At 48.7% G+C, this 27,697-nt stretch overlaps 1 protein-coding gene across 1 annotated transcript in view; it reads left to right on the top strand.

Annotated features, from left to right (window-relative positions):
* Positions 1-27,697, top strand: part of FDX2 (ferredoxin 2) — a 68,612-nt gene that overhangs the window by 25,210 nt on the left and 15,705 nt on the right. The window contains exons 4-5 of the mRNA XM_073619100.1: positions 2,526-2,632; positions 14,633-14,720. Coding sequence (XP_073475201.1) covers positions 2,526-2,632; positions 14,633-14,720 — 195 coding nt within the window. The remainder of the gene's footprint in view (positions 1-2,525; positions 2,633-14,632; positions 14,721-27,697) is intronic.

Here is a 27,697-nt window from a genome sequence, read left to right as displayed (position 1 = left end):
CAGGAGAACCTTGAGTGGACCTTAAGGCTTTTTTGTTGGAATCTGTCCAGGGAAGCTGATTGCTGGATTAAGATTCCTGGCCAGCAGTATCTGCATCAGCAGTCAAAATAAGCTTGTTTGAGACCTTTACAAGAATATATACAGCATCCAAGCCATGAAGAAGAGAGGTAGGGTTTCGACCCCCCAAAACGTGTTTTTTATTTATTTTTATTTTTTTATGAATTGATGTTGGACTTAGGTGTGGTTTGGCACTCTTCATGCTAAAAAGATTCTCTTTCTAGATTCGGCATTCAATACTTCCAGAAGTGCCAGATGCTGATGTTCCCCTCCATGAACCTTTCTATCCTCTGACTCCTTTGCTTCTACTGCATTCTGAATAAGGAGTGGAAGGCTGAAACCACATCACAGGCATCTGACACTCCAGGAAGTGTTAAATGTCCAATATTCTAATGAAAGCTGGAGGGCTGGTACACAGAAGGAACAGAGAGAGGTTAGTATAGCAACTCTTCTCTTGCAAGCTGCTGGTATTTGGATTGGTTTAGGAACCTGATGGGGTCCCTTTCAATAACAATGCTGGAATGAGAGCCTGATTTTTTTTTTTTTTGAGTCGAGTGAACACAGGAGATGAATCCCCAAAATCTGCCCCGAGCTACATAACCAACCTTGTCAACAAATATCGCCCAAACCGTCCTCTCCGTTCCTCTCAAGGACTCCTCCTCTCAAGCTCCCTTGTCTGCTCCTCCCTTGCTCATCTCCAGGACTTCTCCAGAGCCTCCCCCATCCTCTGGAACTCTCTACCTCAATCTGTCCGGCTATCTCCTACTCTGGCTGTCTTTAGGTGATCCCTGACATGCATCTCTTCAGGGAAGCCTATCATGCCTCCCAACTACGCAGACTCTGAACGCCATCCCACTTGACTTCCAGGAATGCTGTGAAGAATGGGAAAATGGCTGGGAGCGTTGTGTACACTCACAAGGTCCATACTTTGAAGGAGACAATGGGGATGATTTACTCAAATTGGAGTGTTTCTATTCTCTGCATAGAAACCAATCGGCTTCCAATTTTTTCTTTTTTCGTCAAAGCTTAATTGAACAATTTGAAGTTAGAAGCTGGTTGGCTACCATGCAGAGCTGCACCAGATTTTGCACTCTCCGGTTTTAGTAAATCAACCCCAGTGTCATTCTCATTACTTTCTGGACAGTTACAGTTATGATTGAAAAATTATTTCCTGCGCTAATTTTGGCAATATTGGGTGCGACTTGCATAGACCTCTGTGCATGAAGTCGCACAGATGTCAGCCAATTCGCCCTGCTATGCGGCTTTGCAAGCGTGCGATTTCACATCAGATTCAGTGTGAACAGTGGCTTAAGGTTATTTAAGGAATGTTAACGATGAACTATGCTGTGTCTAAGTACCACAAACCAAAAATTCTGTTTAATTCATTTCTGAAATTCAAAGCAAACCTTTTATTAGCATCCCAGTCTTAGTCCTTAGGGTTCAATATTGAGTTGGCCCACCCTTTGCAGCTATAACAACTTCAACTGTGTGTCTATGGGAATGCTTGACCATTCTTGCAGAAGTGCATTGGTGAGGTCAGGTACTGATGTGGATGAGAAGGCCTGACTCGCAGTCTCCACTCTGATTCATCCCATAGGTGTTCTATCGGGTTGAGGTGAGGACTCTGTGCAGGCCAGTCAAGTTCCTCCACCCCAGACTCGCTTAACCATGACTTCATGGACCTTGCTTTGTGCACTGGTGCGCAGTCATGTTGGAACAGGAAGGGCTCATCCCCAAACTGTTCCCATAAAGTTGGGAGCATGAAATTGTCCAAAATGTCTTGGTATGCTGACGCCTTAAGAGTTCCCTTTACTGTAACTAAGGGGCCAAGCCCAACCCCTGAAAAACAACCCCACACCATAATCCCCCCCCTTTACACCAAATGATTGGGACCAATGCACAAAGCAAGGTTGATAAAGACATTGATGAGCGAGTTTGGGATGGAGGAACTTGACTGGGTCTCAGCCTCCTGATTGGCTGAGACAGCAGTGGGAGCTATTGGCTCCTGCTGCTGTCAGTCACAACTAGCAGCCAGTGAGGAGGGGGCGGGGCTGAGCCCCGCTCTGTGTGTCTAACGGACACACAGAGCAGGGCTCCGGAGGGAGCATGCACAAGTGCCCCCATAGCAAGCAGCTTACTATGGGGGCACTCGGAGAAGAGGAGGGGCCAGGAGCACTGGCGGGGTCCCAAGAAGAGGAGGTCAGGACTGTTGTGTGTGAAAAAACATTGCTTAGAGCAGGAAAGTATAACATGTTTGTTATTTAAAGGTATTTTTTTTTTTTTTTAAATATCACTTGAATCGTAACATTTTAACTAATGAGAGCGGATTAGACAAGCTACGGTTAAAGTAAAAAACATTGGTCATACCAAACAAATACAAAGGAATAATACAAAGCATGGGGCTAGGTGGACTTTAATAGGCTCATTTTTACGAATGGATTATAAACGAATGTCAACTCTCTTCACAGGGTGGATGTTGTATTTATAGATCGGGCCGGCAAGCGCATTCCTGTTAAAGGGAAGATCGGGGAAAGTGTTCTGTACCTTGCTCATAGGTACGGCGTTGACTTGGAAGGTAAGTGATTACTGAATGTACAGAAGATTGGATGGGTTTAAAGAGACCCTGTCTCATAAGTAAAAGTTCTGAACCAAGCATGTACCTGTAAACAAAAAACAGAGCATGTACCGCTCCTGCTGCCTGTGCTGCTCTGTTGCTAAGGACTCTTCCCCTGATTTCCACTGGGAGAGCTTGGGTCCCCTGCAGCTCTCACTGATCCTTCCTGCCAACTTCTACATCACTACAGGACACAGTTGAGACATAAAGGTCAGCAGGAGATTTGTTGACTCCATAGCTGATTTTCTCCTCCTTGATCAAAGCTGAACTCCAGCCTTTGATACGCTTTGCATAGGTTATTGCAGCCAGCTTGGCCCAAATGAACAATGTCTCTCACTAATATGGGAGGTCGCTGGATATGTCGTATAAACTGTATTTAGCTGAGGCCACATACAGCATACTGCACTGTGCTCCGGGTACAAGCCGAGACCTTGTTGTCTCATACCCGGAACACAATAGTCTATCAGATCCATTCAAAGAAAGCGATGTATTCTAGCAATGAGTTAGAGAGGTTGGCTGATGACGTCACAACCTTTGACTTAAGCTGGGTTCACACTATTGCGAATTGGATGCGGGATGCTGTTGTGGTACATTGTTATATAGGACATCTTCTTCCCATTCTGACATATACAGGTTGGCAACACTGGGCGCATACTTTGTGCCCATTGCAATTCCACAAATTTGCTTAAAGACATTTTTGTCATACCAAAAATAGTTAGAATCTAGACTGTATCTCAGGCAGTCCAAAAGGAACCTCCTTTTGTACACATTTCAAGTCACTGAATCTTCTCAGGGCCCATTTGGTTGCTTGGATAGTCTCATCATGGTTAATGATTGTATAAAGTGACGCAACATCAGCGGTTGCCAAATAGACAGGTCCATCAGGCAAATTAATGTCATTTAGCAGCTGAATGAGATGTTTCCTATCTCTAAGGTATGACCTGGATTTTTTTCACCACAGGTTGTAAAAGCCAGTCGATGTATTCTCTGATTCTTGCACCTACTGAATTGATCCCATTGACAATGGGTCTACCAGGGGGTTTGACTTCTATCCTTATGGATTTTCGGCAAGGTGTAGATAACAGGAATCCTACACACAATCGGCTGCAAATGCTTTATTTCTTTTTTATTTAATAAACCCTTTACGGACCCCTTCTGGACTACCTTAGCCAATTCTTTCCTGTATCTCATTGTTGGATTACTTGCCAATTTTTGATAAGTCTCAGCATCACTTAGTGGTCGATTTATTTTATCATTGTAGGCATCTTTAGATCGAATGACTATGGCCCCTCCCTTGTCTGCTTGCCTTATCACAATATCTTTTCTAGATTCCATTTTTTTAATACCCCTTTTTATGTCGCCTGGATCATATGCCTTTTTTACTTTCAAGTCCTGTAGGTCTTTCAGGACCATTTTTTTTTGAACACCTCGACGTGTCCATCATTCCCAGTTGGTGGATTGAAGAGAGATTTATTCAGAAGATTGCTGAATAGAATACCATTGGTTTCCGGTGCACTTCTTCCTCTGCCCTCTCCAGGGTTACTAAGCATATATTTCTTTATATTCAAGCTTCTAACAAATTTGTTAATATCAACATGCATGTTGAATTTATTAATGTTCTTTTTTGGAGCAAACTTGAGCCCTTTATCCAATACTTTGATTTTCTCTTTTGTCAATTCTGCCCCATTAATATTTATGATTCCCTCTCCTATTATTCTCTTTTCCTTTTTGTTTTTTGACCCCTGCTCGGCAACCTCTTCTCGTTTTTCGTTTCTTCCAATTCGTTTTTCTATGGGTCTTCTTGGAGTTCTTCTCGATCGTTCCTCCCTGTCTCGATCCCTCTGTGATTCTTGGTTCCTCTCCTCCCCTCTTTTTTGGTTCTTTTTTTCTGGATCGGGATCTGGGGTACGTCTGGCAGGTCTCCGGAAGTCGCTTTCTGGGCGATGACGTCTCGGGGACTCCCGGTGTCTTGTCTCTAAAAAATGGTGAGGAGTTCTTTCACGTCCGTATCTTTCTTGTTGGCGCCATGGAGATCTCCCTCCCTCGTCATATCTTCATACTTGTTCAAACCTATTATACACCGGGACTGCATAATGGTTATGTGGTGACCTCTCTCTTCTATCATCATAATGGTAATATCTGTCATCTCTTCCCATTCTCTCATCTCTTCTCATTCTGTCGGGATAGTGATTTTGTTTTTTCCCCATAGATCTCATAGTTCCTCCAAGAGGGTGTAGGTGATCTTCTACCATAAGGAGGCTGATGGTAGGGTCTTGCCTGGTAATTATAGTTGTTATTTTGCCCATTATTCTTCCAGAAGGTTTTTTCCAACTCCTAATATCATTCCACCTTTGTTTTTGATTCGGAGTGTTGTATGAATTATAATTTCCTTGCATATTATTCGTGGGTAGTGTCCCTCCATTCTATCCTCCATTTTGGTTCTCGCTTATTCTTACTTCTTTCTCCGGAGAGCTATTGTTTGATTTAATTGCTGTCTCTTCAATTTTTTTTCTGCCACTTGAATACAAGGTCATCTTCATAGTCTTTAACATCTCTCTGATATTTCCTCTTCTTTCTAACAGCTGTTTCTTTATCTTTCTGTTCCATGTTTCTATTTAATTATTTGGATAATGTAATGAATTCAGGGAGTTCCTTGGAAGGTTACGAGGTTACCCTCAATTCTTCTATAGTCCTATCCAGGAGTCTAATCTTCTTTTGTTTTTCTTTTTATCAAAAATTCTAGGCCTTTATCATTAAAAAAGTTGAACCATTCTTCTGAAGACTCTTTTATCTGTTAGTCCATCATTAATGGGTATGTCCCATCTAAGCCTTCTTGGCACTAGTTGATCCTTTATATATTTTTAATGTGTTGCTATATCCCACCATGCATTAATTTTTTTTTTCTCCATTAGGTGGCCCATTTCCCAAAACAGTTCTCAATATCTCCCACATGATTAGCTTCTTGTTTTTCAAAAATATTATCCAAATCAATGATTCTATTTTCTAAAAAAAAAAAAAACGAATATTTCCATGGTATGCAGCACAAGTTAAGTCAGATAAATAAATAGTAAGTGAAAGAGGGGGTAAACTAATGCGCAAAACCAAAAGACTAACAAAAATAAATAAATCAAGTGCAGAAAGCAGCCAACATATATAAGTGCTCCCACACAGCCAAAATAAATGAGATTAGATATGTATGTGGCGCTAACTAACATAAAAGGAAAAAAACGACACACAAAAAATCAGCAACTAACAAGAATGTGTCGCAACAATATGACCAATCTTCAATAAAGTGAAAAATAAAAAGCAATAATAATATAACAAGGTGAAGGAAAATGTAAAGACAGACTCTAAGGGCTGTCCTTAACTGCCAAAGAGATGTGTTACAATATTAAAAACACTGTATAATGGCAATCTTCAGTGAAGAACAGTGTTAAATAATATAAAGTGCTAGAGGCAATGTTATAAAGTGCAATATATAACAAAAGTGCAGATGAATAGCACAACTAAGTGAATAAATTACAGTTAATGTCCAAATAGCTAATAAAGTGCATACGAAAAAAATAAAGTGCAATGTCCAAGAAGCAATGTGATCCAACTCCAATGGGATAAAAAACACCCAGATCTTCATATAACAGTTCATATATGTGGAAAAGTGCATGTGCCTAAAAACGATTGGTGTCCACTCCATCCAATCCCTATCGCCATCCAAAGTGCGCCACTCTTTCACCCAGCTTCTCACCTCTAGTACAGACCCCTACGGGTCAAGTTGAGCTTGGATAAGCGGTAGAAGCAGATTCCCCACAGTCGATCAACCTCCAGCAATCACCTCAGCAATATCAGGATATTTTTAGAGAATGGATTCAGTCTCCAGGCACAGCAGATGAAGTGAGGGCATGTGGTAAAGAAGAGGGATGGCTCCATTGTGTAGTACTTTAAAAACGAGACCAGAAGTAACAGCAGCTGGCTCCTCTCTGACGCGTTGCGTCACTGCTCACATGACTTCATCAAAGGGTGATGGAGTCAGGTGTCGTAATGCCAGTTTAAATAGTCTCTTCGCTGTCATAGCAACAGCAATGTTGTAATAAACATATCTTTCCTTGTATTCAAATATGCAGCAGACTAAAACTACTAACTGCAGCATAATATAAGAATAGATCATTAATAAAACTAAATAAAAATAACGCAAATTAAAAGATATAAAAACAAATTCCGTGATCTATATAATTTACCATGTGGCAGCGCCATCTAGTGGTGAAGTAATAGAAACACAGAAGGAACATCTAATCTCACTGGTGACATCTTGTGGAAATCTGTTAATTAGCAATTCTAAAGGACTTTCCATATACCACTCTTTTCAGTGCCATCTATTAATCAGTAGTGGAACGACATATGAAGAATCCGGTCTCACTAGTCACATCTTGTGGAAATCTGATATCAAGCAATTCAGAGAACCACAAGTAAAACATTTTGATAATGTATTTTCATAATAGACTGCACCATCCATAGGATGGAAGTACAATCAGAAAGAATGCAAAGATGACAACTAATAAGAAATATTAAAGATGGATAAAAAAAAAAAAAAAAAATCAATAAATGTAAAACCTTTATAGGAGCTTTTCCATGGACATAGCATAATAAAATTATGCTAACAGAACAATGCTGCGCCATCTAATGGATAAACAGCAAACAACGACTAAATGTTGGAATAACGAAACAGAACAATCGACAGATAGGTCATCAGAGAAATACAGCAAATATAGGATTAATGGTCACACAAGATGACCAGGCTGTCCCAATTAGATAAAAAAAAAATGTTACTAAGGCAAAAATAAATGAATTACAATAATATAATAATTCACGATTAAAAGTTTTTTTTGAAGGGATAAATAATTAATAATAATATATAAGATATAAAACCGTTTAAATCAAATTCAACGTTGTGTCCCAATGGCGCCAAAGTGCGTAATTCATGTATCCCTCGGGACTCTGACTGATTCTAATAACCTTATTATCTCCCCTCCAATGGGGTTTGTATTTTTCAATTCCACACACTTGGAATGATGAGGGGTCTTTGTTGTGATATTCTGCAACATGTCTTGACATGACTATGCTTGACAAAGCCATTTTTTATGTTCTGAACATGCTCCCTTCAATCTCTTCCATAGCTCCCTTTTTGTTCTCCCAATATATTGGATCCGACAGGGGCACTTCAATAAATACACGACACCTTTACTACGACACGATAAAAAATCTTCTATCATATATATCTTAGAGGTGACAGTCGATGTAAAGCTAGATTTCTTTTTCTTATTTCCTTTAGTATTTTCTTTAGTATGTCGACACGTGGGGGAGGGATTAGACCTATAAGCATTGTTTAACTGCAGCAGAGAAAAATTACCTCTCCTGCACTGCCTGACAGAGTTCTGTGTGGCAACGCTGTGTATATATATAATATATATATATATATATATATATATATATATATATATATATATATATATATATATACACACAGTGGATATAAAAAGTCTATACACCCCTGTTTAAATGTCATGTTTCTGTAATGTAAAAAAAATGAGACAAAGATAAATCATTTCAGAACTTTTTCCACCTTTTTAATGTGACCTATAAACTGTACAACTCAGTTGAACAACAAACTGAAATCTTTTAGGTGTAGGGAAGAAAAAATTAAAAAAAAATAAAATAATATGGTTGCATAAGTGTGCACACACTTAAACTAATACTTTGTTGAAGCATCGTTTGATTTTATTACAGCACTCAGTCTTTTTGGGTATGAGTCTATCAGCATGGCATATCTTGACTTGGCAATATTTGCCCACTCTTCTTTGCAAAAACACTCCAAACTTGTCAGATTGCGAGGGCATCTCCTGCGCACAACCCTCTTCAGATCACCCCACAGATATTTAATGGGATTCAGGTCTGGGCTCTGGCTGGGCCATTCCAAAACTTTCATCTTCTTCTGGTGAAGCCATTCCTTTGTTGATTTGGATGTATGCTTTGGGTCGTTGTCATGCTGAAAAATGAAGTTCCTCTTTATGTTCAGCTTTCTAGCAGAAGCCTGAAGGTTTTGTGCCAATATTGACTTGTATTTGGAACTGTTTATAATTCCCTCTACCTTGACTAAGGCCCCTGTTCCAGCTGAAGAAAAACAGCCCCAAAACATGATGCTTCCACCACCATGCTTCACGGTGGGTATGGTGTTCTTTTGGTGATGTGCAGTGTTGTTTTTGCGCCAAACATATCTATTGTCAAAAAGTTCAACCTTGGTTTCATCAGACCAGAACACATTTTCTCACATACTTTTGGGAGACTTCAGATGTGTTTTTGCAAAATTTAGCCGGGCTTGGATGATTTTCTTGGTAAGAAAAGGCTTCCGTCTTGCCACTCTACCCCATAGCCCAGACATATGAAGAATACAGGAGATTGTTGTTACATGTACCACACAGCCAGTACTTGCCAGATATTCCTGCAGCTCCTTTAATGTTGCTGTAGGCCTCTTGGCAGCCTCCCTGACCAGTTCCCTTCTCATCTTTTCATAAGTTGGGGGGAGCCTTTAACCGCTTGCCAACCGCATAACTTGCATATACGGGGGCAGAGCAGCTCTCCTGCTCTAGATCATGTACTTAGTATGTGATTCATGTGTCCGGGCCAGGGGCGTGCGTGTGCCCGCCAGCCTGGCTGTGCTGTCATTCCTCACAGCACATGCCGATCACCGGGTCCCGGCCAAAGATTGCCCCCTGGAACTAAATCATCGGCGCTGAACGCAACTCTGTTATTGTAAAACATACAGAGCTGCATTCATGAACGGGATTTAGTTTTTTCATTCCCTGCTAAACAGGGAACAAAAACAACAATATCCTTAGTAGAAGCAGCACACATCACACACATTACACATAGTTAACCCCTTAATCACCCCTAGATGTTAACCCCTTTCTATCCAGTGTCATTAATACAGTTACAGTGTATATTATTAGCACCGATCACTGTTTTATTGTCACTGGTGATGTCAGTGGCAGTCAGTCAGTTCCTCCCCAGCGTCCGTGTCAGATTGCCCACCGCATCACAGTCCCGTTATAAGTCGCTGACCATTACTAGTATAAAAAAATTAAAAACTAAATAAAAATTCCAGTAATATATCCCATAGTTTGTAGACGCTATAACTATCACAGAAACAGATCAAAATAACCCTTATTGGGATTTTTCTTTACCAAAGACTGAATACACTTTGGCCAAAATTTATGAAATTAGTTAATTTTTATTTTTATTTTTTTTTAATATGTTTTATAATAGAAAGTAAAAAATATTGTTTTGTTTTTTTCAAAATTGTTAATCTTTTTTTTGTTTATATCGCAAAAAATAAAAAACCCAGTGGTGATCAATTACCACCAAAAGAAAGCTCTATTTGTGTGAATTGTGTGATATAAATTTAGTTTGGGTACAGTGTTGCATAACCGCGCAATCGCCAGATAAAGTAACGCAGTGCTAAATAGCAAAAAATGGCCGGGTCAGGAAGGGAGTAAAATCTTATTAAGGAGGTCAAGTGGTTAATGTATTACTGTAATGTAGTCTGGCTGCATGTAATATGTCTCTTTTTTTATTTTATCAGCTGTTTCAGAACTACAGGACCCATGAGGCATTGCAAGGAAAGTTCTGTGAGGCATTGCAAGGCTTACAGTTGCAAGCATGACTCCCAAAGGCATAGGCATTATTATTATTATACAGGATTTATATAGCACCAACAGTTTACATAGTGCTTTACAATAAAAAAAAGGGGGGCAGTACAATTGCAATACAGTGCAATGCAGAAGGAATAGGAAGACTCATGGAGCTTACAATCTAAGGGAGGCGAAGGTGGTACAAAGGGTAATGGCTGCAGGGGATGATCTGAGGGAGGTGACTCGAGTACAGTTCTTAGGTGAAAGTGGGGTAGGCTTCCCCGAATGAGTGCGTTTTCAAGGATAGCCTAAATGTGGACAGGGTAGGAGCTGACCAGACGTGCTGGGGCAGGGTATGCCAAAGGATGGGAGAGGCTCTGGAGAAGTCCTGTAGGTGAGCATGGGAGGAGGTAACAAGGGGACTAGAGAGCAGGAGCTCCTGGGAGGAGTGGAGAGGACGATATGGGCAATATCTGCAGATGGATTGGGGATGTAGCTGGGGGCTATGTTGTGGATGGCCTTGTATGTTGGGTTTAGTATTTTGAATTTTATACAGTATGGTAGGGGAAGGCAGGGGAGAGATTGGCAGAGAGGGGCAGCAGTCACAGATCAGTTAGTAAGGTGTATTAGTCTGGCAGCAGCATTCATGATGTACTGAAGGGGGGCTAGCCTATGTAAAGGTAGGCCAGTGAGGAGGGAGTTGGAGTAGCCAAGGTAGGAAATAACCAAGGAGTGAATAAAACTGTTTTGTTAGGTCATTAGTTAGGAAGGGGCGAATTCTGGAGATGTTGCAGAGGTTAATGCGGCAAGATTTAACCAGTGATTGGATGTGGGGGCTGAAGGAGAGGTCAGAGTCCAGGATTACACCCAGCACCTGTGTGTGCGTGTGTGGAGGGACCAATGGTTGTGCTGTTGATCTTAATAGTAAAGTCATGGGGAGGGGATATTACAAGCTCAGTTTTAGACAAATTCCCAGTTTTAGACAAATTGAGCTTGAGGAAGTGGTGTGACATCCATACTCATATGTTGCTCAGTAAGTTTGTGATGCATGAGGACATTGAGGTGCTGAGTTGAGGAGTCGAGAGCTAGATCTGTGTTGTCAGCATAGAGGTGGTATTTGAAGCCATGGGAAGTTATCAACTGGCCCAGGAAAGAGGTATAGAGAGAGAATAAGAGGGGCCCAAGGACAGAAAGAGAGAGGAGCGGAGGAGATGTTGTTGTATGTGACACTGAAAGTGCGCTGAGATAGGTAGGAGGAAAACCATGAAATAGCAGAGTCACGGAGACCAAGGGAGTAGAGTTTATTGAGGAGGAGTGGGTGGTCAACTGTGTCAAAGGCAGCAGAAATGTCGAAGAGTATGGGTATGGAGCACTGGCCATCGGTTTTAGCAGTCAGGAGGTAATTGGTGAGTTTTAATAGGGCATTTTCAATGGAATGTTGTGGACGGAAGCCAGACTGTAGGGGATCGAGAAGGTTGTTGTCAGTGAGGTAGCAACTCGTACAGTTGTGGACAAGGCATTCAAGAAGCTTGGAGGCAAACAGGAGCAGGGAAATGGGTCTTAAGTTATTTAAACAGGTGGGGTCCAGTGAGGGTTTTTTAAGTATGAGTAACCAGTGCATGTTTGAGCGGAGAGGTTGAAGATGTGGATTAGAGGGTTTAGGATAGAGCAGGAAGGTGGTCGCAGTAGTTGTGAGGGGACAGGTGGTGGAGTGGGCTGTGGAAAGAAGCTTAGTAACTTCCTCAGAGCTAACTGGATTGTAGGAGGAAAGTGTTGAGTGTGGTGTTGGAATTGGTGTGTTGGTTGGTGGAGGAATCTGGATGCTGGATATTTCATCATGAAATGTGTCGATTTTGTTTTTGAAGCAATTGGCAATCTCCTGGGCAGTAAGCAAGTTGGTGGGTGGAGACAGTGGGGGGTGGAGTAAGGAATTAAGGGTAGAAAAGAGTTGACGAGGCTTGGATGAGAGAGATTTGATGAGAGTGGTGTAGTAGATTTGTTTAGCCGAGTGGAGGCAGGAGTTGTATTTGAGAAGGGCAGATTTGTAGAGGGTGAAGTCTTGTAGGGATTTAGTTTTACGCCACACTCGCTCAAGAGCATGGCTGTGTTTCTTGAGACTTTTGGTGTCCTCTGTTTGCCAAGGTTGTATCAGGTGAGGGGCCTGGTTCTGCGTGTAGAGATGGATGCAAGTGTGTCCAGGGATATCATAAAGGCAATCGGTATTAGAATGAAGGTGGCGAAGGTTGAGTTGGCAAAGGTTGAGTTGGCGAAGGTTCCTACGAGTAACTGCAGGTTGGCGGCATGGGAGGTAGGATACAAGAAGAGTGTGAAACTGATTGAGGTTATGATCGTAGAGAGGAAAGGGGGTGTTAGTGAAGTTGCAGGGAGTGCAGAGGTGGGAGTATACGAGGTCAAGAGTGTTGGAGTGAGTGGTGGTTTGTGTCCATTATTTTAGCTTGAAGGAGGAGGTTAAATTGAGTAGTTGAGTGGCTGAGGTGTTTGCATTGACTGGAATGTTAAAGTCTCCAAAGGATGATGGCAGGTACTTCAGAGGAGAAGAAGTAGAGTAGCCATGCAGAGAAGTTGTCAAGAAAACGTGACACCGGGCCGGGGGGTTGGTAAATTACTGCAACTTTTAGACAAACTGGAGGAAAAAAACGAATGCAGTGCACTTCAAAAGAACAGAGGGAAAGTGAGGGAGTGTAGGAAGAACCTGTAAGGTGCTTTTTGGGGAGAGAAGTCCAACTCCACCTCCTTTTCATCTGCTGGATCTGGGAGAGTGAGTCCAGAGGAGGCCACTATGGGAGAGGGCAGCTGGAGAGGCATTGTCGGATTCCTGGAACTAAGTTTTGGCAATAGCAAGGAGATTGAGGAAGTTGGAGAGGAAAAGGTCATTGACAGAGGCAAGTTTATTAGCGACAGAGTGGGCATTCCAGAGGGCACACATAAGGGGGGCTGGCTCTTGGGATCAGGGGAATTGAGATAAGAGAGTGGGAGTTACAGCTACTGTCAAAGAAGGTAGACTGTCAATTCTGGGGTTAAGAGTTAGCTGGAGAAGGGCCAGGGTTTAGGGCAATATCCCCAGACATTAGGAGTAGTAGGAGGGTGAGGGCAGGTGCTGTAGTGAAGTGGAACTGGTGGCATTGTGTGGGCTCAGAATGAGCAGGAGGTGATGAGTGCAGTAATATTGAGAGGGCACAACTGAGGGGGATGTGTACAGGTTGTGGTGTGGAGAAGGGGGGTAAAGAAATGAGAGTTTGAGGAGAGAGGGCGTTACTGCAAAGAAGATTAGTATGAGCATGACGGTGGGTAGAGAGAGGGCAAAAGAAGGCAAAGGGAAAGAAAAGATGAAAGGGTAATTTACAGAGTTTGTAGTTGATAACTAATGTTTGTACTTGCCTTTATAGTAGTGCCTTATTTAAAGTGCCGTTTTGAAAGTGCCAAGCACTTAACGTCACCCTGGCACTTTACCCAAGTAGTGACCAGCCTGTCCCTCGCTAGCAGTCCCGAGAGTTAAACTGAATTTATACTGGGATGGGGTTGAGGGAGGTTAGCAATTATTCAATTTAGAGCTAATAAAAAAGGCACATGGAGAAAATGTGTGTGTGTGGGGGGGGGGGGGGGTCTGCCCTAAACTAATTGCTAAGCAAAAGAGGGACAGCAAGATAAGGATAGGTGCTTGACCTTGGCAAAGCACCATAATAAAAGTAAGCATGACTTCGAGACAAGTATAAACAGCAGTTTCAAGTCTGAATGTAGTAGTTGATATCAGTAATGAAATGTAGCGCAGCGTTGCAGAGAATGGTTTACTGGTTACCAGTGGTTACCGGAGGGAGATGTGGATGGCAAACTGGCAGAGTGGCATGAGAGGACTTGTAGTTCTTGCAACAGCTGGAGGGTCGCAGGTTGGACACCCATGAGCTAGATATTGTAGCAAAAAAAAAAATCTATGCTCCCAGCACATAGGGGAGTCAGGCCATGGTTCTCGCGCACAATCAGCGGCCCAGCTTTCCTGCAGCCTAAAGTGCCACAAAGAACACTGCTCTAATCAACTTTATTTATCACTCCTTGTGATTAGAGCAGTGTTTCCGGAGTGTGTTGGAGTGTTGGGCTGCTGCTTGTATACCCTTGCTGGACTAATTTTCTGATTTAAAAAAAATTAAAGTAAAAAAGACGTCTCTTCATAAGTTTATATGCATTCTGACAATTGAACATTATTAATTCTGCTTTAATTTTATTGTCCAACTTTTACCGCAATGTAATGCTTTTTTTCTGCACTCAGGGGCCTGTGAATCTTCCCTCGCCTGTTCCACATGTCAGGTCTACGTCAGCCTAGAGTATTTGAATCGACTTCCTGAGCCAGATGAGAGGTAATATAATTCAGAGTTGTCTCGTCAAATATGAGATGCTGAATAAACCAGCAATTCTCAAACATTACTCACTAAAGCCTAGAAGCAGGGGCGGTGCCAGGTGGGTGCTTGGGTGTGCTAAAGCACCCTCAAAAATTGTTTAAGCACCCTCATAGCACCCCCAAAATCTACACAGTTGAATTTCCAATATATGTCACGGAATTTTTTTAAATACATTTTTACCTGTGTGCTCTGTGACAAAAAAAAGTCTGGAGACTCTTTCATATAGAGGAGGGATACTGCAGCTCTGGCCACATAAGCCGCTGATCTTCAGTGAGTCCCGGCATCATTAGTGGCGGATTGATCTGAGTACTGTACAGAGGCGCCTGGTTTTGAAAGCATTGGGACATGTGGCGCCTCTGTACTTGCCAGCCGCACTAAGGAAAGGAAGGAGAAGCTCTCAGCCCAGCCGAGCCGTGGAGGAAAGAATTCGTCTCTCTCTCTCCTTGTATGGAAGCCACACCCACCCCTCCTCCTCGTCACCACCAGGCAGACAGGAGCTGTGTGTGATTCTATGGAGCTTCTATGGAGCTGCTGTGGGCTGAGCCAAGATCAGGACAAGAGGGAAGGTTCCTATCCCAGCCCCAGAGGAAGAAGGATTTCTTCTGCAAATGTAAATAGAGCGCACCCGCCCCCTCACCATCACATTGTCACCTGTCTGGCCCTGATCCTTATTATAGAGCTGCTGAGCTGGGAGGGGATAGGGACAGGCAGTGGGACTCCAGTCCTAATCAATAGAGGAAGGATAAGGATTGTTTTTCTGTCAGTAAGCATTACCAACACCAGGCTGTACCAACCCTTCCCACACCAGGCAGTGCCAGCCCCTTCCCACACCAGGCAGTGCCAGCCCCTCCCCACACCAAGCAGTGCCAGCCCCTCCCCACACCAGGCAGTACCTGTTCCTTATGGAGCACCTGAGCTGAGACAAGGGAGGTCTGGGGGGGGACTCTTAATCTCCTCTGTGGTGGTGGCAGACACTGATTTAGGGGCATACCCAGGGGTCAAGTCCTGGGGAAAAAAGTGTGGGAACTCACCCAAGATTTCACCCCCCACCTCAAAAATAAATGTATCCACATCCCCGCCCAGCATCAACCATCCCTTTCCACAATGTATCCCCATCCCTGCCCAGCATCAACCATCCCTTTCCACAATGTATCCCCATCCCTGCCCAGCATCATCCATCCCTCTCTACAATGTATGCCCATCCCCGCCAGAATCCTGGAGAGGAATGGATGATGCTGGGCGGGGATGGGGATACATTGTAAGGAGGGATGGAGGAGGTCACTCTCCTGCTCTGGGTACTCTGAGGGGGTCACTCTCTTGCTCTGGGTACACTTAGGGGGTCACTCTCTTGCTCTGGGAACTCAGAGGGGGTCACTCTCTGGCTCTGGGAACTCAGAGGGGGTCACTCTCTTTCTCTGGGTGCACTTAGGGGGTCACTCTCTTGCTCTGGGTACACTTAGGGGGTCACTTAGGGGATGATGCTGGGCGGGGACGGGGATACATTGTAGGGAGGGATGGAGGGGGTCACACTCCTTCTCTGGGTACACTTAGGGGATCATCTCCTGCTCTGGGAACTGAGGGGGTCACTCTCCTGCTCTGTGTACACTTAGGGGGTCACGCTCTTGCTCTGGGTACACTTAGGGAGTCACTCTCCTGCTCTGGGAACTCTGGGGGGTCACTCTCCGGCTCTGGGTACACTTAGGGGGTCACTCTCCTGCTCTCGGTACAATTAGGGGGTCACTCTCCTGCTCTGGGTACACTTAAGGGGTCACTCTGCTACTTTGGGTACACATTTAGGGGGTCACTCTCTTGCTCTGTGTACACTTAGGGGGTCACTCTCTTGCTCTGTGTACACTTAGGGGGTCACTCTCTTGCTCTGGGTACACTTAGGGAGTCACTCTCCTGCTCTGGGTACACTTAGGGGGTCACTCTCTTGCTCTGGAAACTCTGAGGGGGTCACTCTCCTGCTCTGGGAACTCTGGGGGGTCACTCTCCTGCTCTGGGAACTCTGAGGGGGTCACTCTCCTGCTCTGGGTACACTTAGGGGGGGTCACTCTCCTGCTCTGGGCACTCTGAGGGGGGTCACCCTCCTGCTCTGGGTACACTTAAGGGGTCACTCTGCTACTTTGGGTACACTTAGGGGGTCACTCTCCTGCTCTCGGTACAATTAGGGGGTCACTCTCCTGCTCTGGGTACACTTAAGGGGTCACTCTGCTACTTTGGGTACACATTTAGGGGGTCACTCTCTTGCTCTGTGTACACTTAGGGGGTCACTCTCTTGCTCTGTGTACACTTAGGGGGTCACTCTCTTGCTCTGGGTACACTTAGGGAGTCACTCTCCTGCTCTGGGTACACTTAGGGGGTCACTCTCTTGCTCTGGAAACTCTGAGGGGGTCACTCTCCTGCTCTGGGAACTCTGGGGGGTCACTCTCCTGCTCTGGGAACTCTGAGGGGGTCACTCTCCTGCTCTGGGTACACTTAGGGGGGGTCACTCTCCTGCTCTGGGCACTCTGAGGGGGGTCACCCTCCTGCTCTGGGTACACTTAAGGGGTCACTCTGCTACTTTGGGTACACTTAGGGGGTCACTCTCTTGCTCTGTGTACACTTAGGGGGTCACTCTCTTGCTCTGGGTACACTTAGGGGGTCACTCTCTTGCTCTGGGAACTCTGAGGGGGTCACTCTCTTGCTCTGGGTGCACTTAGGGGGTCACTCTCTTTCTCTGGGTGCACTTAGGGGGTCACTCTCTTGCTCTGGAAACTCTGAGGGGGTCACTCTCCTGCTCTGGGTACACTTAGGGTCTCACTCTCCTGCTCTGGGTACACTTAGGGGGTCACTCTCCTGCTCTGGGAACTCTGAGGGGTTCACTCTCCTGCTCTGGGTACACTTAAGGGGTCACTCTCCTGCTCTGGGTACACTTAGGGGGTCACTCTCCTGCTCTGGGTACACTTCGGGGGTCACTCTGCTACTTTGGGTACACTTAGGGGGTCACTCTCTTGCTCTGTGTACACTTAGGGGGTCACGCTCTTGCTCTGGGTACACTTAGGGAGTCACTCTCCTGCTCTGGGCACTCTGAGGGGGTCACTCTCCTGCTCTGGGTACACTTAGGGGGTCTCTCTCTTTCTCTGGATGCACTTAGGGGGTCACTCTCCTGCTCTTGGTACACTTAGGGGGTCACTCTCCTGCTCTGGGTACACTTTGGGGTCACTCTCTTGCTCTGGGTACACTTAGGGCGTCACTCTCCTGCTCTGGGAACTCCCCATCCCCGCCACAATCCTGGAGAGGGATGGATGATGCTGGGCGGGGATGGGGATACATTGTAGGGAGGGATGGTGGGGGTCACTCTCCTGCTCTGGGTACACTTAGGGGGTCACTCTCCTGCTCTAGGTACACTTAGGGGGTCCCTCCCTCACCTGCTCTGGGCACTCTGAGGTTGTCACTCTCTTGCTCTGGGTACACTTAGGGGGTCACTCTCTTGCTCTGGGTACACTTAGGGGGTCACTCTCTTGCTCTGGGTACACTTAGGGGGTCCCTCTCTTGCTCTGGGTACACTTAGGGGGTCACTCTCTTGCTCTGGTAACTCTGAGGGGGTCACTCTCCTGCTCTGGGTACACTTAGGGGGGTCACTCTCCTGCTCTGGGAACTTTGATGGGGTCACTCTCCAGCTCTGGGTACACTTAGGGGGTCACTCTCCTGCCCTGGGTACACTTAGGGGGTCATCTCCTGCTCTGGGAACTGAGGGGGTCACTCCCCTGCTCTGGGTACACTTAGGGGGTCACTCTCCTGCTCTGGGCACTCTGAGGGGGGTCACCCTCCTGCTCTGGGTACACTTAGGGGGTCACCCTCCTGCTCTGGGTACACTTAGGGGGCCACTATCTTTCTCTGGGTGCACTTAGGGGGTCACTCTCTTGCTCTGGGTACTCTTAAGGGGTCACTCTCCTTCTCTGGGTACACTTAGGGGGTCACTCTCCTGCTCTGGGTACACTTAGGGGGTCACTCTCCTACTCTGGGTACACTTAGGGGGTCACTCTCTTGCTCTGGGAACTCTGAGGGGGTCACCCTCCTGCTCTGAGTACACTTAGGGGGTCACTCTCCTGCTCTAGGTACACTTAGGCGGTCCCTCCCTCTCCTGCTCTGGGCACTCTGAGGGGGTCATTCTCCTACTCTTGGTACACTTAGGGGGTCACTCTACTTTTCTGGGTACACTTAGGGGGTCACTCTCCTGCTCTGGTGCTCTGGGCACTCTGAGGGGGTCACCCTCCTGCTCTGGGTATACTTAGGGGGTCACCCTCCTGCTCTGTGTACACTTAGGGGGTCTCTCTCCTGCTCTGGGTACACTTAGGGGGTCACTCTCTTGCTCTGGGTACACTTAAGGGGTCACTCTCTTGCTCTGGGTACACTTAGGGGGTCACTCTCCTGCTCTGGGTACACTTAGGGGGTCACTCTCCTACTCTGGGTACACTTAGGGGGTCACTCTCCTTCTCTGGGTACACTTAGGGGGTCATCTCCTCCTTTGGGAACTGAGGGGGTCACTCACCTGCTCTGGGTACACTTAGGGGGTCACTCTCTTACTCTGTTCACTCTGAGGGGGGTCACCCTCCTGCTCTGGGTACACTTAGGGGGTCACCCTCCTGCTCTGGGTACACTTAGGGGGCCACTATCTTTCTCTGGGTGCACTTAGGGGGTCACTCTCTTGCTCTGGGTACACTTAGGGGGTCACTCTCCTGCTCTGGGTACACTTAGGGGGCCGCTATCTTTCTCTGGGTGCACTTAAGGGGTCACTCTCTTGCTGTGGGTACACTTAGGGGGTCACTCTCCTGCTCTGGGTACACTTAGGGGGTCACTCTCCTACTCTGGGTACACTTAGGGGGTCACTCTCCTGCTCTGGGTACACTTGGGGGGTCATCTCCTGCTCTAGGTACACTTAGGGGGTCCCTCCCTCTCCTGCTCTTGGCACTCTGAGGGGGTCACTCTCCTACTCTGGGTACACTTAGGGGGTCACTCTCTTGTTCTGGGTACACTTAGGGGGTCACTCTCCTGCTCTTGGTACACTTAGGGGGTCACTCTCCTGCTCTGGGTACACTTAGGGGTCACTCTCTTGCTCTGGGTACACTTAAGGGGTCACTCTCTTTCTCTGGTTACACTTAAGGGGTCACTCTCTTGCTCTGGGTACACTTAGGGGGTCACTCTCTTTCTCTGGATGCACTTAGGGGGTCACTCTCCTGCTCTGGGTACACTTAGGGGGTCACTCTCTTGTTCTGGGTACACTTAGGGGGTCACTCTCCTGCTCTGGGTACACTTAGGGGGTCACTCACCTGCTCTTGGAACTCCCCATCCCCGCCAGAATCCTGGAGAGGGATGGATGATGCTGGGCGGGGATGGGGATACATTGTAGGGAGGGATGGAGGGGGTCACTCTCCTGCTCTGGGTACACTTAGGGGGTCACTCTCCTGCTCTAGGTACACTTAGGGGGTCCCTCCCTCTCCTGCTCTTGGCACTCTGAGGGTGTCACTCTCCTGCTCTGGGTACACTTAGGGGGTCCCTCTCTTGCTCTGGGTACACTTAGGGGGTCACTCATTTGCTCTGGGTACACTTAGGGGGTCACTATCTTTCTCTTGGTACACTTAAGGGGTCACTCTCTTGCTCTGGGTACACTTAGGGGGTCACTCTCCTACTCTGGGTACACTTAGGGGGTCACTCTCCTACTCTGGGTACACTTAGGGGGTCACTCTCCTTCTCTGGGTACACTTAGGGGGTCATCTCCTGCTCTGGGTACACTTAGGGCTTCACCCTCCTGCTCTGGGTACACTTAGGGGGTCACCCTCCTGCTCTGGGTACACTTAGGGGGTCACTCTCTTGCTCTGGGTACACTTAAGGGGTCACTCTCTTGCTCTGGGTACACTTAGGGGGTCTCTCTCCTGCTCTGGGTACACTTAGGGGGTCACTCTCCTTCTCTGGGTACACTTAGGGGGTCATCTCCTGCTCTGGGAACTGAGGGGTCACTCCCCTGCTCTGCGTACACTTAGGGGGTCACTCTCCTGCTCTGGGCACTCTGAGGGGGGTCACCCTCCTGCTCTGGGTACACTTAGGGCTTCACCCTCCTGCTCTGGGTACACTTAGGGGGTCTCTCTCCTGCTCTGGGTACACTTAGGGGGTCACTCTCCTTCTCTGGGTACACTTAGGGGGTCACTCTCCTGCTCTGGGTACACTTAGGGGGTCACTCTCCTGCTCTGGGAACTCTGAGGGGGTCACTCTCCTGCTCTAGGTACACTTAGGGGGTCCCTCCCTCTCCTGCTCTTGGCACTCTGAGGGTGTCACTCTCCTGCTCTGGGTACACTTAGGGGGTCCCTCTCTTGCTCTGGGTACACTTAGGGGTCACTCATTTGCTCTGGGTACACTTAGGGGGTCACTATCTTTCTCTTGGTACACTTAAGGGGTCACTCTCTTGCTCTGGGTACACTTAGGGGGTCACTCTCCTGCTCTGGGTACACTTAGGGGGTCACTCTCCTACTCTGGGTACACTTAGGGGGTCACTCTCCTTCTCTGGGTACACTTAGGGGGTCACTCTCCTGCTCTGGGTACACTTAGGGCTTCACCCTCCTGCTCTGGGTACACTTAGGGGGTCACCCTCCTGCTCTGGGTACACTTAGGGCTTCACCCTCCTGCTCTGGGTACACTTAGGGGGTCACTCTCTTGCTCTGGGTACACTTAAGGGGCCACTCTCTTGCTCTGGGTACACTTAGGGGGTCTCTCTCCTGCTCTGGGTACACTTAGGGGGTCACTCTCTTGCTCTGGGTACACTTAAGGGGCCACTCTCTTGCTCTGGGTACACTTAGGGGGTCTCTCTCCTGCTCTGGGTACACTTAGGGGGTCTCTCTCCTGCTCTGGGTACACTTAGGGGGTCACTCCCCTGCTCTGCGTACACTTAGGGGGTCACTCTCCTGCTCTGGGCACTCTGAGGGGGGTCACCCTCCTGCTCTGGGTACACTTAGGGCTTCACCCTCCTGCTCTGGGTACACTTAGGGGGTCTCTCTCCTGCTCTGGGTACACTTAGGGGGTCACTCTCCTTCTCTGGGTACACTTAGGGGGTCACTCTCCTGCTCTGGGTACACTTAGGGGGTCACTCTCCTGCTCTGGGTACACTTAGGGGGTCACTCTCCTACTCTGGGTACACTTAGGGGGTCACTCTCTTGCTCTGGATGCACTTAGGGGGTCACTCTCCTGCTCTGGGTACACTTAGGGGGTCACTCTCTTTCTATGGATGCACTTAGGGGGTCACTCTCTTGTTCTGGGTACACTTAGGGGGTCACTCTCCTGCTCTTGGTACACTTAGGGGGTCACTCTCTTGCTCTAGGTACACTTAGGGGGTCACTCTCCTGCTCTGGGAACTCCCCATCCCCGCCAGAATCCTGGAGAGGGATGGATGATGCTGGGCGGGGATGGGGATACATTGTAGGGAGGGATGGAGGGGGTCACTCTCTTGCTCTGGGTACACTTAGGGGGTCACTCTCTTGCTCTGGGTACACTTAGGGGGTCACTCTCTTGCTCTGGGTACACTTAGGGGGTCACTCTCTTGCTCTGGGAACTCTGAGGGGGTCACCCTCCTGCTCTGGGTACACTTAGGGGGTCACTCTCTTGCTCTGGGTACACTTAAGGGGCCACTCTCTTGCTCTGGGTACACTTAGGGGGTCTCTCTCCTGCTCTGGGTACACTTAGGGGGTCACTCTCTTGCTCTGGGTACACTTAAGGGGCCACTCTCTTGCTCTGGGTACACTTAGGGGGTCTCTCTCCTGCTCTGGGTACACTTAGGGGGTCTCTCTCCTGCTCTGGGTACACTTAGGGGGTCACTCCCCTGCTCTGCGTACACTTAGGGGTTCACTCTCCTGCTCTGGGCACTCTGAGGGGGGTCACCCTCCTGCTCTGGGTACACTTAGGGCTTCACCCTCCTGCTCTGGGTACACTTAGGGGGTCTCTCTCCTGCTCTGGGTACACTTAGGGGGTCACTCTCCTTCTCTGGGTACACTTAGGGGGTCACTCTCCTGCTCTGGGTACACTTAGGGGGTCACTCTCCTGCTCTGGGAACTCTGAGGGGGTCACTCTCCTGCTCTGGGTACACTTAGGGGGTCACTCTCCTGCTCTGGGTACACTTAGGGGGTCACTCTCCTACTCTGGGTACACTTAGGGGGTCACTCTCTTTCTCTGGATGCACTTAGGGGGTCACTCTCCTGCTCTGGGTACACTTAGGGGGTCACTCTCTTTCTATGGATGCACTTAGGGGGTCACTCTCTTGTTCTGGGTACACTTAGGGGGTCACTCTCCTGCTCTTGGTACACTTAGGGGGTCACTCTCTTGCTCTAGGTACACTTAGGGGGTCACTCTCCTGCTCTGGGAACTCCCCATCCCCGCCAGAATCCTGGAGAGGGATGGATGATGCTGGGCGGGGATGGGGATACATTGTAGGGAGGGATGGAGGGGGTCACTCTCTTGCTCTGGGTACACTTAGGGGGTCACTCTCTTGCTCTGGGTACACTTAGGGGGTCACTCTCTTGCTCTGGGTACACTTAGGGGGTCACTCTCTTGCTCTGGGAACTCTGAGGGGGTCACTCTCCTGCTCTGGGTACACTTAGGGGGTCACTCTCTTGCTCTGGGTACACTTAGGGGGTCACTCTCTTGCTCTGGAAACTCTGAGGGGGTTACTCTCCTGCTCTGGGTACACTTAGGGGGTCACTCTCTTGCTCTGGGAACTCTGAGGGGGTCACTCTCCTGCTCTGGGTACACTTAGGGGGTCACTCTCTTGCTCTGGGTACACTTAGGGGGTCACTCTCTTGCTCTGGGAACTCTGAGGGGGTCACTCTCCTGCTCTGGGTACACTTAGGGGGTCACTCTCCTGCTCTGGGTACACTTAGGGGGTCACTCTCCTGCTCGGTGTACACTTAGGGGGTCACTCTCCTGCTCTGGGAACTCTGAGGGGGTCACTCTCCTGCTCTGGGTACACTTAGGGGGTCACTCTCCTGCTCTGGGTACACTTAGGGGGTCACTCTCCTGCTCTGGGTATACTTAGGGGGTCACTCTCTTGCTCTGGGTACACTTAGGGGGTCACTCTCTTGCTCTGGGTACACTTAGGGGGTCACTCTATTGCTATGGGAACTCTGAGGGGGTCACTCTCCTGCTCTGGGTACACTTAGGGGGTCTCTCTTATGCTCTGGGAACTCTGAGGGGGTCACTCTCCATCTCTGGGTACACTTAGGGGGTCACTCTCTTGCTCTGGGTACACTTAGGGGGTCACTCTCTTGCTCTGGGTACACTTAGGGGGTCACTCTCCTGCTCTGGGTACACTTAGGGGGTCACTCTCCTGCTCTGTGTACACTTAGGGGGTCACTCTCCTGCTCTGGGAACTCTGAGGGGGTCACTCTCCTGCTCTGGGTACACTTAGGGGGTCACTCTCCTGCTCTGGGTACACTTAGGGGGTCACTCTCCTGCTCTGGGTATACTTAGGGGGTCACTCTCTTGCTCTGGGTACACTTAGGGGGTCACTCTCTTGCTCTGGGAACTCTGAGGGGGTCACTCTCCTGCTCTGGGTACACTTAGGGGGTCTCTCTTATGCTCTGGGAACTCTGAGGGGGTCACTCTCCATCTCTGGGTACACTTAGGGGGTCACTCTCCATCTCTGGGTACACTTAGGGGGTCACTCTCTTGCTCTGGGTACACTTAGGGGGTCACTCTCTTGCTCTGGGTACACTTAGGGGGGGTCACTCTCCTGCTCTGGGAACTCCCCATCCCTCCAGAATCCTGGAGAGGGATGGATGATGCTGGGCGGGGATGGGGATACATTGTAGGGAGGGATGGAGGGGGTCACTCTCCTGCTCTGGGTACACTTAGGGGGTCCCTCCCTCTCCTGCTCTGGGCACTCTGAGGGGGTCACTCTCTTGCTCTGGGCACTCTGAGGGGGTCCCTCTCTTGCTCTGGGTACACTTAGGGGGTCCCTCTCTTGCTCTGGGTACACTTAGGGGGTCACTCTCTTGCTCTGGGTACACTTAGGGGGTCACTCTCTTGCTCTGGGTACACTTAGGGGGTCACTCTCCTGCTCTGGGTACACTTAGGGGGTCCCTCCCTCTCCTGCTCTGGGCACTCTGAGGGGGTCACTCTCTTGCTCTGGGCACTCTGAGGGGGTCCCTCTCTTGCTCTGGGTACACTTAGGGGGTCCCTCTCTTGCTCTGGGTACACTTAGGGGGTCACTCTCTTGCTCTGGGTACACTTAGGGGGTCACTCTCCTGCTCTGGGTACACTTAGGGGGTCACTCTCCTGCTCTGGAAACTCCCCATCCCCGCCAGAATCCTGGAGAGGGATGGATGATGCTGGGCGGGGATGGGGATACATTGTAGGGAGGGATGGAGGGGGTCACTCTCCTGCTCTGGGTACACTTAGGGGGTCACTCTCCTGCTCTAGGTACACTTAGGGGGTCCCTCCCTCTCCTGCTCTGGGCACTCTGATGGGGTCACTCTCCTACTCTGGATACACTTAGGGGGTCACTCTCCTACTCTGGGTACACTTAGGGGGTCACTCTCTTGCTCTGGGTACACTTAGGGGGTCACTCTCTTGCTCTTGGTACACTTAGGGGGTCACTCTCTTGCTCTGGGTACACTTAGGGGGTCCCTCTCTTGCTCTGGGTACACTTAGGGGGTCCCTCTCTTGCTCTGGGTACACTTAGGGGGTCACTCTCTTGCTCTCGGTACACTTAGGAGGTCACTCTCTTGCTCTGGGAACTCCCCATCCCCGCCAGAATCCTGGAGAGGGATGGATGATGCTGGGCGGGGATGGGGATACATTGTAGGGAGGGATGGAGGGGGTCACTCTCCTGCTCTGGGTACACTTAGGGGGTCACTCTCCTGCTCTAGGTACACTTAGGGGGTCCCTCCCTCTCCTGCTCTGGGCACTCTGATGGGGTCACTCTCCTACTCTGGATACACTTAGGGGGTCACTCTCTTGCTCTGGGTACACTTAGGGGGTCACTCTCTTGCTCTTGGTACACTTAGGGGGTCACTCTCTTGCTCTGGGTACACTTAGGGGGTCACTCTCTTGCTCTGGGTACACTTAGGGGGTCACTCTCTTGCTCTGGGTACACTTAGGGGGTCCCTCTCTTGCTCTGGGTACACTTAGGGGGTCCCTCTCTTGCTCTGGGTACACTTAGGAGGTCACTCTCTTGCTCTGGGTACACTTAGGAGGTCACTCTCTTGCTCTGGGAACTCCCCATCCCCGCCAGAATCCTGGAGAGGGATGGATGATGCTGGGCGGGGATGGGGATACATTGTAGGGAGGGATGGAGGGGGTCACTCTCCTGCTCTGCGTACACTTAGGGGGTCACTCTCCTGCTCTGGGTACACTTAGGGGGTCACTCTTCTGCTCTAGGTACACTTAGGGGGTCCCTCCCTCTCCTGCTCTGGGCACTCTGAGGGGGTCACTCTCTTGCTCTGGGAACACTTAGGGGGTCCCTCTCTTGCTCTGGGTACACTTAGGGGGTCACTCTCTTGCTCTGGGTACACTTAGGGGGTCACTCTCTTGCTCTGGGTACACTTAGGAGGTCACTCTCTTGCTCTGGGTACACTTAGGAGGTCACTCTCTTGCTCTGGGAACACTTAGGGGGTCACTGTCTTGCTCTGGGTACACTTTGGGGGTCCCTCTCTTGCTCTGGGTACACTTAGGGGGTCACTCTCTTGCTCTGGGTACACTTAGGAGGTCACTCTCTTGCTCTGGGTACACTTAGGAGGTCACTCTCTTGCTCTGGGAACTCCCCATCCCCGCCAGAATCCTGGAGAGGGATGGATGATGCTGGGCGGGGATGGGGATACATTGTAGGGAGGGATGGAGGGGGTCACTCTCCTGCTCTGGGTACACTTAGGGGGTCACTCTCTTGCTCTGGGTACACTTAGGGGGTCACTCTCTTGCTCTGGGAACTCTGAGGGGGTCACTCTCCTGCTCTGGGTACACTTAGGGGGTCACTCTCTTTCTCTGGATGCACTTAGGGGGTCACTCTCTTGTTCTGGGTACACTTAGGGGGTCACTCTCCTGCTCTTGGTACACTTAGGGGGTCACTCTCCTGCTCTAGGTACACTTAGGGGGTCCCTCCCTCTCCTGCTCTGGGCACTCTGAGGGGGTCACTCTCCTACTCTGGGTACACTTAGGGGGTCACTCTCTTGCTCTGGGAACTCTGAGGGGGTCACTCTCCTGCTCTGGGAACTCTGAGGGGGTCACTCTCCTGCTCTGAGAACTCTGAGGGGGTCACTGTCCTGCTCTGGGAACTCTGAGGTGGTCACTCTCCTGCTCTGGGTACACTTAGGGGGTCACTCTCTTTCTCTGGATGCACTTAGGGGGTCACTCTCTTGTTCTGGGTACACTTAGGGGGTCACTCTCCTGCTCTTGGTACACTTAGGGGGTCACTCTCTTGCTCTGGGTACACTTAGGGGGTCACTCTCTTGCTCTGGGTACACTTAGGGGGTCACTCTCCTGCTCTTGGTACACTTAGGGGGTCACTCTCTTGCTCTGGGTACACTTAGGGGGTCACTCTCTTGCTCTGGGTACACTTAGGGGGTCACTCTCTTGCTCTGGGTACACTTAGGGGGTCACTCTCTTGCTCTGGGTACACTTAGGGGGTCACTCTCTTGCTCTGGGTACACTTAGGGGGTCATTCTCTTGCTCTGGGTACACTTAGGGGGTCACTCTCTTGCTCTGGGTACACTTAGGGGGTCACTCTCTTGCTCTGGGTACACTTAGGGGGTCACTCTCTTGCTCTGGGTACACTTAGGGGGTCACTCTCTTGCTCTGGGTACACTTAGGGGGTCACTCTCTTGCTCTGGGTACACTTAGGGGGTCACTCTCTTGCTCTGGGTACACTTAGGGGGTCACTCTCTTGCTCTGGGTACACTTAGGGGGTCACTCTCTTG

The sequence above is a fragment of the Aquarana catesbeiana genome, linkage group LG01, assembly GCF_042186555.1.
Source record: "Aquarana catesbeiana isolate 2022-GZ linkage group LG01, ASM4218655v1, whole genome shotgun sequence".
Taxonomy (NCBI): Eukaryota; Metazoa; Chordata; class Amphibia; order Anura; family Ranidae; genus Aquarana; species Aquarana catesbeiana.
This window is presented reverse-complemented; position numbering and strand designations above follow the sequence as displayed.